This window comes from Salvia miltiorrhiza, chromosome 7, assembly GCF_028751815.1.
Source record: "Salvia miltiorrhiza cultivar Shanhuang (shh) chromosome 7, IMPLAD_Smil_shh, whole genome shotgun sequence".
NCBI lineage: Eukaryota > Viridiplantae > Streptophyta > Magnoliopsida > Lamiales > Lamiaceae > Salvia > Salvia miltiorrhiza.
The window spans coordinates 20738495-20758169 of NC_080393.1; the positions used below are offsets into that span (position 1 = coordinate 20738495).

At 36.4% G+C, this 19675-nt stretch overlaps 2 protein-coding genes across 7 annotated transcripts; one reads left to right on the forward strand and one right to left on the reverse strand.

Moving 5' to 3' along the window:
- Positions 1–8455: 8455 nt before the first annotated feature.
- LOC130993337 (GRF1-interacting factor 3-like) lies at positions 8456–11441 on the forward strand. 2 transcript variants are annotated; one of them, XM_057918188.1, is made up of 4 exons: positions 8456–8864; positions 9676–9752; positions 10746–10830; positions 10894–11441. In XM_057918188.1, exons 1-4 carry the CDS (start codon positions 8787–8789, stop codon positions 11239–11241), a joined length of 588 nt encoding a protein of 195 aa, XP_057774171.1. In that variant the 5' UTR covers positions 8456–8786; the 3' UTR covers positions 11242–11441. The 2 variants fall into 2 exon arrangements, with proteins under 2 accessions (XP_057774171.1, XP_057774170.1); XM_057918187.1 differs by having other exon boundaries at positions 8482–8864; positions 10900–11441.
- A 1427-nt stretch (positions 11442–12868) lies between these two features.
- On the reverse strand, positions 12869–19044 carry LOC130993339 (uncharacterized). 5 transcript variants are annotated; one of them, XM_057918193.1, is made up of 16 exons: positions 18570–19044; positions 18280–18330; positions 17944–18174; positions 17763–17861; positions 17595–17650; positions 17206–17317; positions 16712–16891; positions 16377–16628; positions 15676–15867; positions 15393–15581; positions 15182–15304; positions 14756–15052; positions 14558–14656; positions 13983–14464; positions 13843–13875; positions 12869–13179 (listed from the first exon to the last, which is right to left on the reverse strand). In XM_057918193.1, coding segments are annotated over exons 1-16 (2538 nt in total). In that variant the 5' UTR covers positions 18711–19044; the 3' UTR covers positions 12869–13178. The 5 variants fall into 5 exon arrangements, with proteins under 5 accessions (XP_057774176.1, XP_057774173.1, XP_057774174.1 ...); XM_057918190.1 differs by having other exon boundaries at positions 17944–18180; XM_057918191.1 differs by having other exon boundaries at positions 18567–19044.
- Between the last annotated feature and the right edge of the window lie 631 nt (positions 19045–19675).

Consider the following 19675-nt stretch of genomic DNA (forward strand, 5'->3'; position numbering starts at 1 on the left):
TCTGCAAATGATAACAGCAACTAATATCTTATTCTTCATTCTTGAGAGAGAGTTCTGTTGAGAAGCGAAATTGTGCAGAAGTTCACATGCACAACAAATGAATTTATCTCTTGGTCGTTTGGAGATGCCATAATTTTCGAGGTCATGCTCGTATGTAGGGTAGGATTTTAAGATGGCAATATAGAATCTGTATTGAAAGATAGGAATATGATATACATATGAACTTGTGTTATTTGTGCTTGTGAAGATATTGATAAGAAAAGTTATTATTGCGTATCATATTTGTTGGTGTTTATTGGCAATAATGCCTTCCTTCCGTCTGATCTTGGGGGTAATGAACTATGCCTTCCTTCCGTCTGATCTTGGGGGTAATGAACTTTGCCAGTAGTGCCAAGTATACTTATATGCAGATTGCTTGAAGAATTTTGCTCATCTTAGACTTTGTTGGATATGATTTGTGAAAATTCACATAATTTGTAACATATGGTGTTTAATTGCTTATCATTATTTTGGTGTTAAGCATTTATGCTTGTGCATGCTTTGTTGATATAGCTTGATGCTCAAGTGTTTGAGGAATAGCTCAATGGCTGTGTGTCGTTTATGATATGAAGATGCTTAATTCTTATGCGTTAATTTTGTTGCACTGTTTGTTGCTTAGCAATTTATCCATTTAGGTATTTCTGGACATGTCTGTATCTTTTGTGTTGAGTGGGTCGAGTAGTGAAAATTATAGATCGTTGGTTGATGACACAAGCTGTGTGAATACTATAAATGGCGTGACAAGAAATATGTCCCGGGTCGGGCGTGACATGGTTGTGTTTGATTATGGGCTTGGTGAAAATCTTTCTGAGCCGCTTGAAGGGAGTATTCCTGTATACAGGCTGGGAGATAGGAGCCCAAAATCAGGTATCACATTTGACAAGTTGGATGAACTTCGAGCTGCTAACGCTATTCCTCCTTGTGCCAATCTGGCTGCCCCCTCTAATTTGGAAAGGCATTGGTTATATCTAGGATGGACGGTCATGTCAACCTATTATTTCCGAATGTATCGGCACATGCCCAGCTTGGACCTGTCCGTGGGGTGGCCGAATAGCTATTACTCCCACGTGACAAGGATTACTTGAAGAAGATGGGGAGTGGCAGTGTGGCTAGTGAGCTCTTTGATCATGCCTTCTTGGTAAGTATTTTCAAGTGTAGATTATTTTGTTGATATGAGAGTTTTTCTAACTTGTTGCATTTTCGTGTTTGTTGTAAAATTTGCAGAAAGCCGCCTTCCTCATGGACATGACTGTTGTTATGGAGGCGGAGCTTAGTGAGTTGAGGGCCGAGCGGGAAAACTGGAAGGGAGAGATGGCGGCCGTCAAGAAGACGCGTGATGAAGCCCGTCAAGTTGTCAGGAGGTTGTAATCTGCCAAATTGGAGGATGCTCGCCGGCTGGAGCGAGCTGCAGCGGACTGCAAGGAACTCGAAGCCAAGGTTGTTGCGTTAGGGCAACAAATCCTCATTATAAGCTGTGAGTTGGAGGTTCGAGTTCGGGGCGAGGTGGCCTTGGCGTATCTCGAAAATCAGCCTCCCAAGACTTGGGATGTCCAGCAGTACGTTGATGAGTTCAATGAGTGGAAGGCTGGCAAAGAGGAGCAAAAGACGCAGCTTGCTAGCAACTTTGCTGGGATGACCACTGGAGACGACCATCCTTAGGCGGGGGAGTGACTCCTTGATGCGGGGAAGAGACATCTTGTATTGCCTGTTTGAGACTTGACTACTTGACTAACTGCTCGTATTGGTATGCCTCCAGCTTGAACTTTAGACTATTGGGTCGGTTCAAGCTGTCTCTCTTATTATTATTTGTGAACTCTTGGGGAGTCAACATTGCTAACTATTTGTGAGATTTGGCTTATTCTATGAATTGATGTGGTTTCCTTATATCTTGTCTCACCATATTTGCATACGAATTTGTTGAAAGCATGTGTGTTCATACGTTTGAATATCTCATTCGATGAAGTAAAAAGCCTTATTCAAATCACGGCTTCAGTATCGTGTGGATTGGTGCAACATATTGCAGATTGTATATTTGAAAAAGCAACAATATGTCGAAGAGATGAATAGACGTAACTTATCCTTATATCTTTATTTCGTTGCGCCAGCCTGGACCCGATGTTGGAGAATTTATTGGATTTGAGCAAGGCCAGGCTGGATTTTGATTTTATTTGGTTATCCAAGATGGAATCGGCTGACGTTGGCCAACTTGTGATTTTGACTTGGGCGAATTGTGTCCCATCTTGGTGTGTTAGCTGATTTAATGCTTTCATGCAGCATGCCGGCTTGGGATTATTTTTTGAAGCAAAATATGAAATCGTAGAGTTGTTGGCTCTAAATTGTCCAAGTCAAGTATTTGAAATTGAAGCAAGCTGGAATTCATTATATTTGGGTCGTACTGACTTCGACCAACTGTGGCTAGTACCATGTGGCCATTTGAACGAGTGGCTAATTCTAGCTTTAAAAAAGATAAATATTTACAAACTTTTTGACTATCTCGTTGATTGCTCCAAGCTGGGTGGTTCGTTCAATTTGATGATCAAAATGATTTTATTGACGTAGGTTGATATTGTCGTCGCAGACGGATCATCATTGGCGACTTGTATTTCGCAAGGTGTTAACGTCGTAGGGCAGGCTAAGACACGTTGATTTGAGGTTGGTGGCTGCACTCCGGAGAGTTGCTCGGATCGTGTCCGTCCGCCTGTTGGTTAACTTGGATTGGCGTGATCGTCTGATTAGACCCCAGTATGGTGGGTTGTATGTGTTCTATGACGGCATCGCTAATTGCTACGCCCGGAGTGGTAAAGTTGGTTCGGGTTGGTTGTCCCCCCAATGATGGTTGTTCCATCTTGTCGGAGTGTTCCAGTCGGTCTGGCGTCTAAGTTGAATTGGCCAAGATCATGTGCTTGCACCAATGCGGGCGTTGTGAAAGTGCGTTGATTCGTTTGATTGCTAGGGCCCCACGGTGGGCGCCAAATTGTATAGGCTGAAATCTATAATTGAAGTTGACGTCTGCACGTCCGGATGGATTGGGCACTAGCAACCTGTCAACACAAGAACACGTAAGAGCCCTAGGTTGAGCACCGGGTGGGGGTGTCGACCGTAGAGCCTCCGACGCTCAAGTCAGTATCGGAATAGCCAAATAGAATGATAAACGAATTGAAATAGAGAGAAAGACAGGTTGGAGTGTGCGGTTACTCCAGGCTGTAAGCGGCGTCGGAGGGTGGAAACGGTGACAGTGTTGTGAAAATAGAATATGGGAGGCGGAGATAGGCCAAGCTGGCTAGGCGGCGGAGTAGAGAGAATTAAAATAGTAGAGAGCAAGTAAGATTTTTTCGTCCCTTTGATGACCTAGTCAGGCTGTTTATATAGTGGACATCCAGCCGCTAGGGTTTCTACAGTTTGGCATCGTCAAGGCCCTTATCTCTCGGGTTGTTGCGATTTGGACGGGATCACAAAGATTTACCCGTTTGATCGTGTCAGCTTGGTGGAAAACGTTTCTTAAGGTTGATGGCTGGGTCGTGTGACTTCGTCAACTAGGTGGACAGTAATCTTTGGGCCGGATGTGATACATCCGGCCTAGTTATCGATTCAAGTTGATCTATAGCTTTTTGGGCTAGATGGGCCAATCCATGTGACTGACTAGGCCTTTAAGGTCAATCCGTCGTGCCAGATTGGCGAGCTAGCTTGGCTGACTAGCTTGATGGGTCAGGCTAGGTGCGAATTATTCAGCCTGACGGTTCTGATAGGTTGGTCTTGAATTGAGGTATTCAACGTGGGTTAGTCCAGGTAGGTCTTAAAATTTGACTTATCGGGCTGAACGAACATGTTTTCTTAAGTAATTGGTCTATCATCGTTGTCGACCCAAGTTGGTCCGAAGCTTGTCGGACTGGATGTACCGAGTTGCTTGACTCATTGGTCCGCTTGGAGTGTTAATTGGGCTTGAACCAAGTTGACGGATTTTGCTCACTACAATTATTATTATTATTATTATTATTATTATTATTATTATTATTATTATTATTATTATTATTATTATTATTATATCTTTTTCTGAAAGTTGGGCTGAGCTATTAGCTGGACGATACAGATATTAGGCTGAATATATATAACAAAATTTTGGAATTGCAGTGGAGTGCACTAAGGTAGATCCGCCCGTGGTGGTGGTATAATTGTTGTGAATTCTTCTTGTGAAATAAATATTGACGGATATTTCAAGTACCCGAATATCTAACACCGATACTCACATCAAGTATTCGGGTACACGATAGTTAATTGCGGGTTGAGTGCAAATATTAAAATGGAGAAATTTTCAAAATCAAATACCCGTAATTTATGAGTAGGGTACTCGGCCCATTATGACGCTCCTATTTGAATTTTAAAGCTCACTATTTGAGTTTGGAGTCAAAACACACTTTCACTCTTTATAAAGAAAATTGCTCGATTGGACCTAAACATCGTACTTAAAATTTAAATACAAAGAGACTAGGATACAATAGAGGTAAGAATTTTGAGCCGAACACATTTGGGCCAAGTGAACTAACTAATATAGCAGAATTGGGTTAATGTAACTAAAAGTTGCATAGTTTTCAATTACTCACCAATTAGGCCGTAATCACAACTAATTGTGAGGAGATGCATTCGATTATAACTTGATTGACGCCAAATGGTTATCATTTGTATTTTCAAAATGCTTGTTACCTCTTTATATTTCCCTAGTTTATCGAATCAACATATATATTTTGAATAATAAAACTATTACTCTAGCGTATATATTCTAATTCTACTTTATACCCTAGATTTGATTACTCTATATTTATAGTTCGACAAAATCAAACAAAACGGAAGCCTATCAAATCTTTGATTCTTCAATGTGATTGGATGGTATGGATCTTCCAAGCAAATGGTACAGCTATAGCCTAAAATAGGGTAGAGAACTTTATAGAGTAATATAAATTACTACGGTATTTTATCTATCATCATTTGTGCACCATAATCCTACTTATATTACAAAATAGTTAATCTATATTTGTATTTTGGTCTCTTATCAAATTATGATTTGTTTTATGGTATCTACACATTCATTTTCATGATTATTTGATATCCCTTTAATCTAAAATATATCATTAATAGACCACTTTAATAAGATAACTATACACACTCAATTAATGATTATTGGCATTCAAATACATGAGCTTTGGACTCATTTTAATTTTTTCACTAACTTTGAAAGTTGTCAAAAAAATACATGAACTTTGTCTCCGACTCTCCGTAATAATTTACCCATAATTTTAATTTCCGACCAAATTAAAGCTGCCACATGATTCCGAGTGGTAAAAATTATATAAATTGTCAACGGCGTGGAAAAAGTTATATACTGAAACAGAAAATACACAATATAATAATAATAATAATAATAATAATAATAATAATAATAATAATAATAATAATAATAATAATAATAATAATAATAATAATAATAAAATACTGGTTTCTGCCATGGATAAGTTAACAGAAACATGACAACCTTCATTTTTTCCATCACATCCCTCGGAAAAATTATAAGCTTCGTGCATGTCCAAATATATACTATTTGCAAATCTATATTATATATAAAGAAGGAGTTTTAACGGTAACTTTTTCCCGCAATTTTTTTTGACAGTTTTCTTCCCAAAAATTTTGGAAAATTTGAAAGAACGTGGGTAGAGTTTTCATAAATCTGTTTTTTTTTTTTTCTTTTAATAAAGATGCAGCAATGAATTTCCATCTTCATAAATTTATCATTTCAACATCCCATAGCACACCAGAAAAGTACCTTATAAAAAAAACAAACGAGATTTAATTTAACATAAAAACCTTTTTTTGGATGTGCTTCTTATACGACAATAATAAGTTGTGCTGAAATAAGCACAACTGACTTTTGATTTTTATATCGAAGGAGAAGGAAGACGAACGGTCAAATACATGCAAAAAATCAGAAAAATAAGAACTTTACTGAAAGTGAAAGAACACTCGAGAAAGAAGAGCTTTCAATGAAGTGTTGGATGGTGTAGGCCTTCCCCATAAAAAATCTCTCCTCTTTAGGAGTCATGCACTCCTTTTTGCGGCCTATAAGGAGAAATTTCATTCACATGGCCACCCAAAATTCATGTTCACCGAATTTCGTTCTCTACACTTTCGTGAATTAATTGACCTTTTTCTTTCTTGCTCTTCTATGAAGCTTCCGAGAAGAAGAAGCTAAGGAAAACCAAAAAATAGGGAGAAGAAATGTTGATGAGAAGGAAAAACAAATCCAAAAATTGGAAAGAGAAAATGCGCCTATTCAGACGAAGCGGCGTTACAGATGATAAAATGAAACTAGGGATCCTTGATTGCTTTCTATAAAATTATTGGGCTAATCAATTTGGGCCTTTGGACTATAAGGGAAGATAATTTTCTATTTTCAGTAATTAACAACTTATTCATGTTTTTTCCTCAAAAAAAAAAAAAAATTATTCATGTTTTGTTCGGTTTGAATTATGCACATCTGCACACAATCACATACACGGGAATATCTTTATCTTTTGATGTGTTTGACTTCTGCACACATATATGATACATCGAATTCTTAGATGATGTTATATAATTTAAATTTCAAATTAGCAATGTGAAAATAATTATTTACATTCAAAAATATTAAATGTATTTTTATGGTGAAGGGTTTTAAATTTAGTTATTTTTTTTATCTTTCATCCTTGGATGTCTTGAAGAAATTTTTATTTTAAAAAATTGTATTAAAACAAAATGACCGGATAATTATGATTTGAATATGCACTCAAAATAATATAGATGATTTTATACATTTTAGAATATTTATATGATAATACTCATTATCATTTATATTTGCTTTTGATTTTTGATGAATTTATATAATTATATACATTATCAATTAAAATCAATTGATATTTTAATTATTCAAAATATAAAATTGAAAATTTATATATTTTCATATTCAGGTTCTTGATTGAGTAATTGGTTTGATATATTTTATTTTTAAATTTATCCATATTTACATAAATTTGATTATGCTCAATATATAATAATTTATTTAAAATGTAATTTATTTTTTATGCTCCCGTGCATCGCACGGACGGGCATACTAGTTAATACTAAAATTTGGATTCAACAACATTTATTATTAGGTGCGTTTACTTTGGAGGATTAAGATTGATAGCTAAAAATAATAAGATATTCCTTTATTTACTTTGATGGATTGCAACTTTGGGATATCCCAAAGCCCTTAATTATTTTTATCATTCAAACTAGTTTTGCTTGATTTTTATCTCATAAACGGTGGACTTGAAGATATTCTACTATTGAGGATAAAAATACTCAATTCAATATACTAAAATTAAAGACGATGTGATTAACACACCATTTTATAGCCTCTGGCTTCAATTGCCCTCGATTCGTAGTTCCCGATCCCGTGATTAACGGATAATGAAGAAAAAGATTCAACTTTAATTAGGCTCTCTCGTTTCCTCCACAAATTTGCCCAAAAGGACCAATTGAGACAAATAATTTCATGCATGTATTGTCTTCACGTTTTAAAAAAATATATTCTTTTAAAACGATGGGAAAAAAAATTATTAACTATCGCCATCTTGGTAGAGATCACCATAAACAATTGTCGCAGCCCAAGTTAAAACGAAATTTAAGTCTAAATTACAGGTCTTTCTAGGCAATACTATGGAAACTATCAATATGTCTAATAAAATAAATTGAAATTTAATTGAGCAGGCATGATATAAATTAAGAGCAAGATAACTTCAGTTTAATGCCCCAGCCAAAGATTTTGAGATTTCTGGGTTGACGAGATGAACTCTTCTATAATGTTTGATTTATTTCATTGAACTTTATGCGATAACACAGACGTTTTAATATACTTATACGACATCGTTTTTCACGTCGGACGTTTTGTCCTCGTCAAATTCCCCATACAACATGAGCTTCAATTTGGGAATAATTTGAAATTATGGGCAAATTATTACAACGCTAAAATTTGTGTATTTTTTAATAATTTTTAAAGTTTGTGCGAAAAAATTAAAATAGATCAAAAGTTCATGTATTTAAGCGCCAATAAGCAATTCAATTAACATTTATTAATCAAATTTTAAAAAAAAATCAACAAAAAAGTTAAAACTAATTGAGGGTGCATTCTGAATTTTGATCATCTAAAGTCGTTAATATACGTACTTCTATTTTTATAGAGATGGTTAAAAACAAAAATTCATCATCAAAATTATTTCAATGCGCTTTGTTTTTTCTTTTCGAATTTTATAAACGACGTGAATTGTTCCCATTGTAATTCTAAAAAAAACAATAAATCTTGTGGGGTTTTAGTAATATAGTCGTTTGGTAGCTAAAAGCTTTATGAGTTATTTGACTTAGTATCCTCCTTATGTTGACTTATTATGGGAGCAGTCCAAAAATTTGACTAAATAAAAAAGGTTCAACAAAATATATATAGCATCGGCATGTTCATATTTTTCAAACATTTCTAAGCTATTTTTCCTTATGCAATAAATTGCATTTCCGTAATTATTCTTCGCGTACAAAACAAAATATGCTAGATTTGAGTAGTCAAGAATTAAATTTATAGAGTAGAGAATTTGATTTGGACTACCTACCTGAATTCGGAGCTTAGGGTTTATGTTTTGGGGGGTTTTAGGAATTTGCTGAGATTTTGAGAAAACGAAGCGAAAAACAAGATGAGCAAAATGCAGCAGCCGATGAACACGCCGCCGTCGATGCCTCTCAATCTCGTCTCCACTGAGCAGATTCAGAAGGTACAGTTCTCTCTTGTTTGTGCCACATTTGGCATAATGTGTTTTTTATTTTTCCCATATGTATTTGAGTACTATCAAAGGAATATTAATATGAAAGAAAAGAAGAGAAAGCGTGATTTTGAGGGTGGCTTTCACATTTCTGGGAAATTTTAGTTATGTTTTTCCATTCTTCCTTTGAAACTTAGAGGAGTTCCATTTTGCATTCAAGAAAATAGGTTCCTATGAATTTGTGTTGTTTCTTGGATTTTCTTGCAGGTTTCTCTTTTCGGTTTTGTGAAGATTCAGGCTTATCTGAGTATCCACTGATGTTCCTATTTTTGCAGGCTTAATGTTTGATTTTCCATTTCGATAGAAATTCAGCAGGACAAAGTGAATTTACCATATCCTTATTGCTTTCCCTAATCATAAAATTGATTTTTCAGAATACGGATGGATATTATGGTTTAAGAAATAAAGATATGTATAGTTAGTGAAGATCTCCTCTAAAATTCTGGATGTCGGTTGGGGCAAGCACAAATTCAAGGATTACTTTGAAGTAGAGCAAAGGGAATATCTTTTTGTTAATGTCACAGCACATGGCCTTAAGTTAATTTTAAACTCAATATCACTTGCCTGTGTTGATGCTGTTGTCTAGATCTTAACCAGTTCGATCCATTCTATTGCTTGCTTGCATATATAACATTTATTCAGAATGTTGTTATTTGCGTTTGATTATGTGTCTCTATGTGTCTGTGTTTGAATTCTAGTCTCGACCTATATGAAAAGATAATGCTAATTCTTCTTGGATTTGGGTACTTACTGCTCAAAACAGTATTTGGACGAGAACAAAAACTTGATAATGGCGATACTGGAATGTCAGAAAATGGGAAAAGTGGCTGAATGTGCACAGTAAGTTTGTTTTATTTTATTTGTAGATGATTTTTACAGCAATAATAGTTTAATCTTGTAATTACTACTATTACTAGTGATTTGGTTGCAATACCTGCTATTTTTGTGTTGATCTATCTTATCATTTGTTTGTAAATTCTACTTCAAGAAATAATCTGTGAGGTTTGGGCCTTCTGGGTTTAAATAACATGAAATCACAGACCAGAAAGTACATAAATTGATGCCTTGAGTTAAGAGCTTTGATGAACTGAAATATTTGTCTACATGCTGAATATCTTGATACCATCAAAAAGAGAACTTTGTCATCCTTTCTGGCGTGAGTGTAACTAAGTGGTGACCGCTTGATTTGCTTTGAAGTTAGAATTTGACATCTTTATGCGTAAGGGCGATGACTTTTGGCCCTAAACTTTAACATAAGAATATAAGATCTTGTGAACTCCTACTTTGATTATGGTGGTGAACAACTTGTGCATTTCCTCTTAGTGTGAGTTTGGTAATATTTGATTTATTACAGGACAGTTGAAACTGCTACATTTTATTTTTATATACGTATGGTTTCTTCTGTTCTGATATTTAATTTCTTCTGATGAAAACCTGAGCTGAAGCCATGGGTTTCAATGGTATCAGAATGTATTTCCATTATGTCTTGATGACACATAGACTGGGACTGATCAAAATCTTGTCTGGACAAAACTTCATGTATGACACATAAGAGCTTAATACTATAAAAGAACGGTGAATTTGGGAAGAGATAAAATCCATGGTGCACAGAAAGACATTTTGTTAGATAACTAATGACCGTAGTTTGCCTGGTTCTGGAGTGCATTATGCATTATACTTTGTTTATCATTTCATCATCCCCTCTCTTATTCTCTTATTAGTTTGTTTGTTATGATGAAGGTATCTTTCTTGACCATGTGTGGAGTACTTCCTTTAGAGTTATATTTTTATACAATGAAATTTGATAATTGTTGCACTTTTTAACATTTTCAGGTATCAGGCCATCCTCCAGAAAAATTTGATGTATTTAGCGGCGATAGCTGATGCCCAGCCTCCAGGATCTTCGACACCTTCACAAGTATGTAAAATATCTTGAGTATATGTAAGGCAATATGACATTCTTCCTAACATTCAAGAGCAGTTGCAGATGGCAACTAGCTCGGTGGCACCACAAGGAGATTCACATATGCAGCAGAGTCAGTCATCATCGGTGCAGCAGCAGCAGCAGCAACCCAAGTTGCCGTTCCAGCTCAATGCTCTCCGCCCTCAAGATCAGCATAATCAACTACTACAATTTCAACAACAACAACAGATGCAAGGCCACTTTAATCTTGGAGGGGGTGCTAATAATGGTCTACATATGCTTATGCACCCTGGCCATGCCCATGCCAATATGATGGACTTGAGAGGAAACCACCCCGGTGCCTTGGAGGCAAGTTCCGGCAACAGCCAAGGAAACTCCGGTTTGGGACGCGATGGCAGAGAATGACGGTCGTATAATGTGATTTTAAACCTGAACCAGAACACTTTTTTTCTCCAATGAAATCGTTTCTCGCAGTGTTCTCTGTGAGACCTGTTGTATTGCGTTTTGTCATGCAGAAAACGAGCATATTTTTGATGTGGAAATGGTGCAGAAAGTTGACTGTGTTCTGAGAATTTATTTATTTATTTATTTTTATTTTGCATAAACTTTTCTACATGCAATATAAAATTATCGCACTAAAACTCAATGTTGTGAGTTGTGACCCCACACATTTTCTTTCTTAATCCTGCATTCAGTGTATTTGTCTTGATCTAATGTTCTCCACAATCTACTAAAAGTGGTATAGTTTTGTCAACATATTTACACTTGTGAAAAGTAAATGAATGGAATCCCACAAGATGTAGAATCTTTTCATTTAGCCGTCAAGATGTAGAATCTTTTCATTTAGCCGTCAAGATGTAGAATCTAAGACACCTTTTTTTTTTTTTTGAGAGAGAATCTAATCTAAGACACCTTTATGGAAACATCTTTCTTTCATTAGCCATCAAAGACCTTTATGTAATCATCTTTCTTTCATACCATCAAAGACCTTTAATGTAATATCCATTATCCGCCATCTCTCTTTAGTCTTTACACAAGAAAAGAAATTAACAAAAGTTTGTGTCGATAATAGTTAGGCATTACATTCGAAGAAAAATTCATATTCAATGACTCAGAACATCCGCATCGTGTACACGATGCGGCCGCTATCGTGTAACCCATTTGGCCGTTGATGAAAGGGGCGTGTGAAACACGCCCCATTAAAAAAAAAAAAAAAAGAAAGAAAGAAAATTCAATTTTTTGAATTTTGAATTTGAAGGCAGTTTGACTACCCCAGTTTTCTTCGAGGAATATGTGCAAAGAGATACCCTTCTCCGAGATAGGCAGTTGCATGCCGCACTCCAATATAATTTGATGGAGCATGTTTAAGCACGTTTCGGACCTCTAAGGCCGAAATAGTTATTTGTAGAATTTATTTTTATTTTATTAAATTTTATGTAATTTTTCGGATTTCAAAATTAATGCAAATTTAAATTTAAAGTAAATTGTGTGATTTAAATTTATGAAAGTAAATTATCTGACGATAAGATTTGCACATTTCATCCATTACATACGCACATAAAATCTCTTTTTATTGTAGCACAAAAAATAATGGACTTCTAATCCTACAACACAAAATCTGTAAACTCGCATGAACAGTAAGCTATTTGCCCTCGTTATCCTCTACTAACTTATTGTTGCTCGTTTTATTTTTCATTTTTTTTGTTGTGCAAGTAAAATCGAAACTGTGGCCTTATTTTTTCTTCTTTTACTCACATCACAACAGTAATTTCAACCAATCCACAAAAAATTGGACCAACATTCTATTACCAACAATGGACATTCACATAAAAGGTAGCCCTGAAACTAGCTATTGAACTAACATCTCATCTTAATAAATAACCGACTAACCCAAGAGAAGGATCCTAAACTTTAATCAATTCTAGAAGCATGAGAATTGAGATGCTCAAGAAGTGACTCTTGATTTAGGAAACATCTGCAGATTTTACCAAGAGACAAAAGACCAGCAACAAAAAAATAGTAATTTCGGTCATTATGAAAATATAGCATTGCCTTTCCATTAACCAAAAAATTAAAATGCTCGCTGCATCACATTTTCATCAATGCATTCTCAACACAAGAAACAAAAAATTTGAGAAATCCAAATTTAAGAGAACAAATATATTAAATAACAAGTATCTTGAATCGATTTGCACAGGGTAAAAAAGTAACTGGACAACTTAACTTGAGATTTTAAAGCCTTCTGCCAATCATCCTATCCAATTCTTTCTTCGGCAATTGATGCCAAGTTGCCAACAATATAGTAATACTGACATTGCCTACAAAAGGGATTCATAGCATATCCTGCAAATTAAAGAAACTGACTTAATATGAAAACTTGTAACCACAAGACATTTCAAAGCTAAGAGTTTAGGAGAACCATCAAACAAACTTACTGCAAGCTAGAGCTGCACCTTTAATCTCTAGCTACAGTTGGAGAAAACTTAGTTGATACTTCAGATAATTTTTTCAACTAACATCCAAAGGATGAATTTGTGGGGTGCTAACAGCTCCAGTAAATAAATACACTAGGAACAAACTATATTTTATGTTTCAAGTTCATTTCTAGCTCTTTCATACTTGCATCCGTTATAATAGAGTTGAGTGTCAAAAGATGTGTCGACGACAAACAAAAACCACTAATCCATCAAGAACACAATGTCCAGCCCAAACACATAGTATAGAAGTAGATTCATAACCGGCAACTAGTCAGACCCAAGTTAAGTAGTTAACTAATTGTCTTCTAGATAAAACAATGATTTGATGATAATGATGAAACATTAGTTGATGTCAAACAGCTGGGCAGTGGACGGACCTTGAAGGAAACGAAAACTGGTGAAGACATACTATATGATAATTGATGAATCTTTACTTTCTCTTTGCAATGAGAAAACATGAAAGATAATACAGTAACAGTCTTAAATTTCATTCAAAACATCACATATTTCAAAGCAGAATATGACTTACTATCTTCTCACATTTGACACAGCCACAGCTGCCCTGAAAATATTCCAAAAGCTTATATTCAGAACCAAGGAAAAGACAAAAAGTTATGCAATTTCAGGGAAAAACCTTTGTTTTTAGGCCAAGGGAAAAACTTAGAATACCTGTGTTGTTTCCCAGTTGAACTCATTCCAGGCCTCCCATGAGATCCACCCTTGCCAACTGGCTGCAGCGTAGAGCGGCCAAATCCAGTCTCATTACCATTCAGCTCCAAATGATCTTTAGCTTTGCTCAAAATTTTGACATTTGATGTTCCTCCAGGAACACGAAGTGGAAAACCATTTATGTTCTGGCTTTGCGCAGCTGATAACTGAGAAGGATGGTCATTCACATTCAAAGGTCTAGGACCACCAAACTCGTTAAAGCTGTCCTTGTCAACAATTACATAAGACGAGTCAAGAGGTGAGGCCTTCTTCAGTCGATGGGACTGAGCCATAGGAGTGACTGCTACAGAAGGCAACAATGATGAGTATGATGATGGAGCTGCAGCTGCAGCTGCAGCAACTTTGGCAACAGCTGCTGAGGCTGCTATGGTTTCTTGTGCCCCTTCACGAAGCTGAATGTAATCGCCCTCAATAAAAAACAACTGAGATAATTCAAAGAGATTAAACATTAGCAAATACCATCAGATGACTGATGAAGTCAAAATACAAAAAGCAACAAGAAGATAGAGTTATACTTCAGAATGACCAGCTACAAAATCATCAAGCTTTCCGTACTTCTTTTTGTAATCATGCCAGTGAAGTGGCGCAAGCATTTTCCCAAGTCTATTTGGAAGCTGTTCCAGGAAGTCCATAACAACCAACAAGTATCATTGTTGACTTATCATTATCAGTTATATCATTAAAGTCAGACGTGCAACTATTAATTTACTAACCGTAGAACTAATCCTAATTCGGCCACCAGAGCCTATTGTGCGTGCTATAGAAGCCAATAATACTCTCTCATCCAGTAGATAACTTTCTGCAGTGTTTCCTGGGATATTTTTCTGCCCAGCAAAGACAGATACATCAGCTGTATCAGTAGTCGATCCATTATTTGTGGTCTTCTCACTGAAATTCTTAACATTAGCAACTCTCTCGGATGACGCCAGGCCAGCAAGATCAGGGTGTTCCATTGTGCTCTTGTTTTCCATTCCATGGTCACGAACTTGGTTCACTTGCTTCTCCTGTGGCTGTTCAAATAAGAAAAACTCTCAATTCCAATATAACCATTGATAACACCAGTTTACATGCAGATAAATATCAGTGAAGAAAACAAAAGGTGGGTGAATGCAAAATAATCACGCAAGCTTATCCCAAACCTTAGAGTCATTGCCATGTTCTAGATGATTCAAATTAAGCGCGTCCCGAAAATGGGAAGACACTTGCTGCAAGCTCTCAGGAGATTGTGTATTGTCATAATTATTTCCAATGGAGTCAAGAACCTGTAAAAGGTTTATTTAATGTGATAAATCAAAGGAACTGGCAACTAGAAGAAAAAATAAGTTGAAATTATCATTATGAGCTATAAACCTTGCCATCTCCATTTGCTGATGGGATCGAATCAGCATCTAATCCTTGACTGATATTCGAAACCAAATCATTCACATGAAGAATCTGACCATTCCCAGAAGCTTCGTAGTCAAGAGTAGAGTGAGTTTTCACCAAATTTTGTTCGGTTTCCTGATCATGGATAGGAGCATGTTGGCCATCTGGTTGACCCTGAACATTTTAAAACAAACAAGGGATACCCCAATTAACTAACTGGTGCAATTCTTGAAACCATGGAACAGCAACAGAATAATATAACACTTACTTGCTGCCAATTTTGAATGGTGGGCATTGTGGATACAGCGTGAAAGTGAGATTGCATAACATGTGATGGGTGAGGAACACCTTGTTGATGCATTACAAATGGATGCAAAGCAGTCACCTGTCCTGGTGGCGCATAGGGTGGCATGCCAAGAAGGGATGAAGGAGCAAAGGCAACAACATGAACATTGTCAGCCTGGTGAGGAAAAAAAGGGTAATGAGGACCAAAAAAACATCATACTGTTGTAAGAAGTTCACAAGAGATCCTCCACATAGTGGAATTATACAACAATGTCCTCCGGGGCATTTCGACAAACTCATAGAAAAATTAATGAAAAAGCACGAAAAATCAGTTCCCAATACCAAAACTCCAAAAGGCAACAAAAACAGCAAAGACCGAGTTACAACAATGACATAAAATCTGCATGGATGACATGTAAACAAATATTAAGAAGAGGAAGACATCACGAAACAACATAAGTAGAAGCTCCAATTCTAGATCAGTTTTTACAGAAATGAGACGTTAATAGAGTAATAAAACAGAAAATGAGCACAATGATGAAAGACTCTGAGGACACAGAAATATGATATGAGGCTACCAATGGCAATGGCCCTACCGCTTAGTGCTAACATAAGATCAACTCTAAAATGAATGAATGCAGGTGGACCACAAAGATAAAAAAAAGAAATACAAGGAAATTAGACCTGTGTTGATGTGTTTCCACCAGGAACACATTCATATCTTCCATTTTGTAGGCTGCCAATGTCTATACTCTGTGAACCATTACTATTCACATCCTGCTGGCTACCATTGCTCTGTTCAGTTTTAGAAGCATCAATCAGATTTTTATGAGAGATACTTGAACCATCAATGTTATTTCCAGTCTTCTCTCTAGCATCAACCAATTCAAGCTGGAGCTGTTGTATATGCAAATGAAGTCTTTCCATCTCACCAAACTGAGATAAAGAGAAAATTAGTTTATATTGAAAACAGGATGTATCTGGATGCATATTAATGGTAATGATTGTGGTATAATCACCTGTCTTTGACAAGCAACCCAGAGTTGATTATAATGTTCCGTACGTTCTCGCAGCTCAGCTTGTAAAGTGTGGTTAGTAGTTGACTGTAAAGCATCCATTTCCTGTGCACGAGTCATCCACGCTTGTGCCTCTCGTAACTGCTCTTCTTTGAAAATAATGGTTTCTTGGGCAATCCTATGCTGAATAGAGACAAACTATTAGTATGCATCCAATCCGCTTTTTACTATTGTTAGTGATCAACCATTATATCTATCTATATATATATATATATATTTCCGGGCACAGTAACCTACTTTTATCCATGAAAACATCTCTCAAGAACAGTGCATTGCACTAAACCAAATGAAGTAATATGTAAGGCATAAAAAGATTGTTCTTTATGTCTCTTCAATTTAACGATCATAATGTATATGAGCAATTATCATGACATCTAAGAGCTCTCAGAAATTTGATTAACCAACATTACTGGTTTAAGAACAAAAAATGGACGAACCTGTTCTTGCAACTCCATGAACAGGCGATCTTTCTCTTGAATATGTTCCTGAAGTTCCCGGATTTGATTAATATGTTGCACCCTTTCAGCTTCAGAGCTGTCTCTTTCCCTCCTACAAATGAAGCAAGTATATCATAAACTCAAACCCCCCTAGACAAAGTGAAAGCTATCATTAAAAAGTTCTTATTTAGTCCAGGAAACAGGGAACTGGCAGGAGCAAACGATAGAAAACATCTTCAAGAAATAGCACAACAGGAAATACATACTTAACCAAAATTCAGATCGGTTGATAGGAGCATACAACAAATTAAAACCACTTTCCCACTAAAATCACAATATTCCAGATTTAGCACCTAAAACAAAATAGCAACTATGATGCAAGGAAGTACCTGTAGCTCTGGAGCTCTTTGCTTTGTTCCCTCAAAAGGTCCTCTTTGGCCCAGGCCTGCCAAAAGAAATAAAAATGTTTAATCCAACAAACCAGACAATAAAATGAGTAGTGAAGAACTGAAGATCCATTTGAAGACAAGGCAAACATAATAGATTGTCAAACTAACCGCTTCATTGTCCAATCTAATAGCATGCAATTCTCTATCCTTGTCTTCCATCTTCCTCTCCAGCTCACGTATCTTCTGTTCCTTTTCGTGCAATTGCTCCTAAAAGATAGACCACACTTAAATTATTAGCAAAAAGATCACTGTCACATCCCATGTATACACCACAAAGAAAGTGCAAAACCTGCAGCTTAACATTAACATTTCCATGCTCTTTTAGTTGAGCATCAAATGTATTGTGAATTCTGGTAATCTCAGATCTCGCAATGTTCTGTGCACGAAGCTCAATCTCCATATGCTGCAACTCCTCCCTTTTCTTTGCCAATGCATGAAGTCTTTGCTGCAAAATATTGTTATCCAAATCCCCATCGATAGTTATAGCGCAAAAATCCACATCCACTGGCTCCCTCCCATGCTGTACCTTAATAGAACATGCATATCAAATCACATTCTTTTATTAGCATTCTAAAACAGGCAAAGGATCACAGCGGAAAGCCCACGTTTGCAACACAGTCACTACCTCGTATATCAATCTCTCATCGGACTGAACTAGTTTTGAACGATCCAACTCCTGCATAGTACCGCATCAAAACCATGGGTAAACTAGCAAGAGCCCAAACTCCCAAAACAAATTACAGAGAACAAATCAAAGGTCTCAAGAACCGAAACATCCTAAATGAATATATGTCGACGCAAGCAGGTATTTTAGAATAGCCTCGTAAAATTTAATTTACCAAGAAATACAATATAAAATGCAAAAACATAGTATCAATTAAAAAACATAAAGACAATGCAACAGAAGATTACCACCTCGGTAGCGGAGTTTCGAGGCGATTGCTCGGAAACAACGCGCCACTCCTTGCGAGAAGGCTGAGATGAAGACGAGGGCAGCGGCGGCATCGTAAATCCGCCATTCCGCGCGGCAGTGGGGGCGGGGGGCGGCACCTCCATTAACGCAAGGTAAAACCACCTTTTTTTTCCGAAAGAAATTACTAATTCCTCATTAAAACCCTAATGGAAAAAGGAAATAGGAAAGCAATAGAGAGAAAAAAGAAAATGGGGGAGAAAAAAAATCCACAGAGAGGAATATCGGTCAACCAAGAGTTGAAATTGAGTAATGGAATCGTCGTGCACTTTTTGACAGTGGAGTTTCGGAGATTGGTTTTTGGGGTGCTTCCGTCAATTTAAGGGCTTTAAAGGACTTCAACTCAAAAATACCACAGAAGAGAGAGAGAGAGAGAGAGAAGAGAGATTGGATTAATGGTTTTCGCGAATAAAATTTGGACTTAATATGCTCCCGCCATTTATAGTGGAAAATAGTGGGCATTTATTCCGTGATTTGGACAATCACAGCCGTCAATTCAGTAGCTTCGACGGTAGTGGCGCATTGGACACTGCCGCATGGTAACGCAACTACACATGGACCAAGATATTTTCATTCCGAAAGATGTAAGTTAGTGGGCTCGGAAAATGCTTCGAATTCATTTGGGCTCATGATTGATTGTACCCCTTTTACCCCCAAAACTATAATTTGTGTGTAGGTGAAAAAGTATTTAAAGGGTAAAACTTTATTAAAAAAGAAAATAATCTTATTTATGGTGGAACACTCAAAATAAAAAAAATATCACTTATAGTGAAACGGAAGAAGTAATATGGAGTAGTAGCAGGGTTGGGAAAATCGAATTCGAATATCAGGTATTACCGGTACCGATCCAAACCCAATCGGAGATTGAGTACCCGATACTCGAATAATTAAGGTATCGGGTCAGTATCGGTACTAAGGTCTTTAGAAAATCGGGTATCGGGTATACCCGAATACCCGATTTCTAATATATAATTTTTAATTAGTTAATTAATTTTAATAAATTAAAAATATAATGTTTAAACCCTACCTACTTTCCTAAAATTAAAAATTC

Bases quoted from the DNA above. Each gene is read 5' to 3' on its own strand.
- LOC130993337 (XM_057918188.1), top strand. From the start codon at position 8,787: ATGAGCAAAATGCAGCAGCCGATGAACACGCCGCCGTCGATGCCTCTC. The intron at 9,753-10,745 runs GTAAGTTTGTTT...TAACATTTTCAG, and splicing joins AAAGTGGCTGAATGTGCACA to GTATCAGGCCATCCTCCAGA. The intron at 10,831-10,893 runs GTATGTAAAATA...ATTCAAGAGCAG, and splicing joins GATCTTCGACACCTTCACAA to TTGCAGATGGCAACTAGCTC.
- LOC130993339 (XM_057918189.1), bottom strand. From the start codon at position 18,710: ATGGAGGTGCCGCCCCCCGCCCCCACTGCCGCGCGGAATGGCGGATTT. The intron at 15,582-15,675 runs GTAAGTGTTATA...TAAAATGTTCAG, and splicing joins CCATTCAAAATTGGCAGCAA to GGTCAACCAGATGGCCAACA. The intron at 15,053-15,181 runs GTTTGGGATAAG...TTATTTGAACAG, and splicing joins AACATGGCAATGACTCTAAG to CCACAGGAGAAGCAAGTGAA.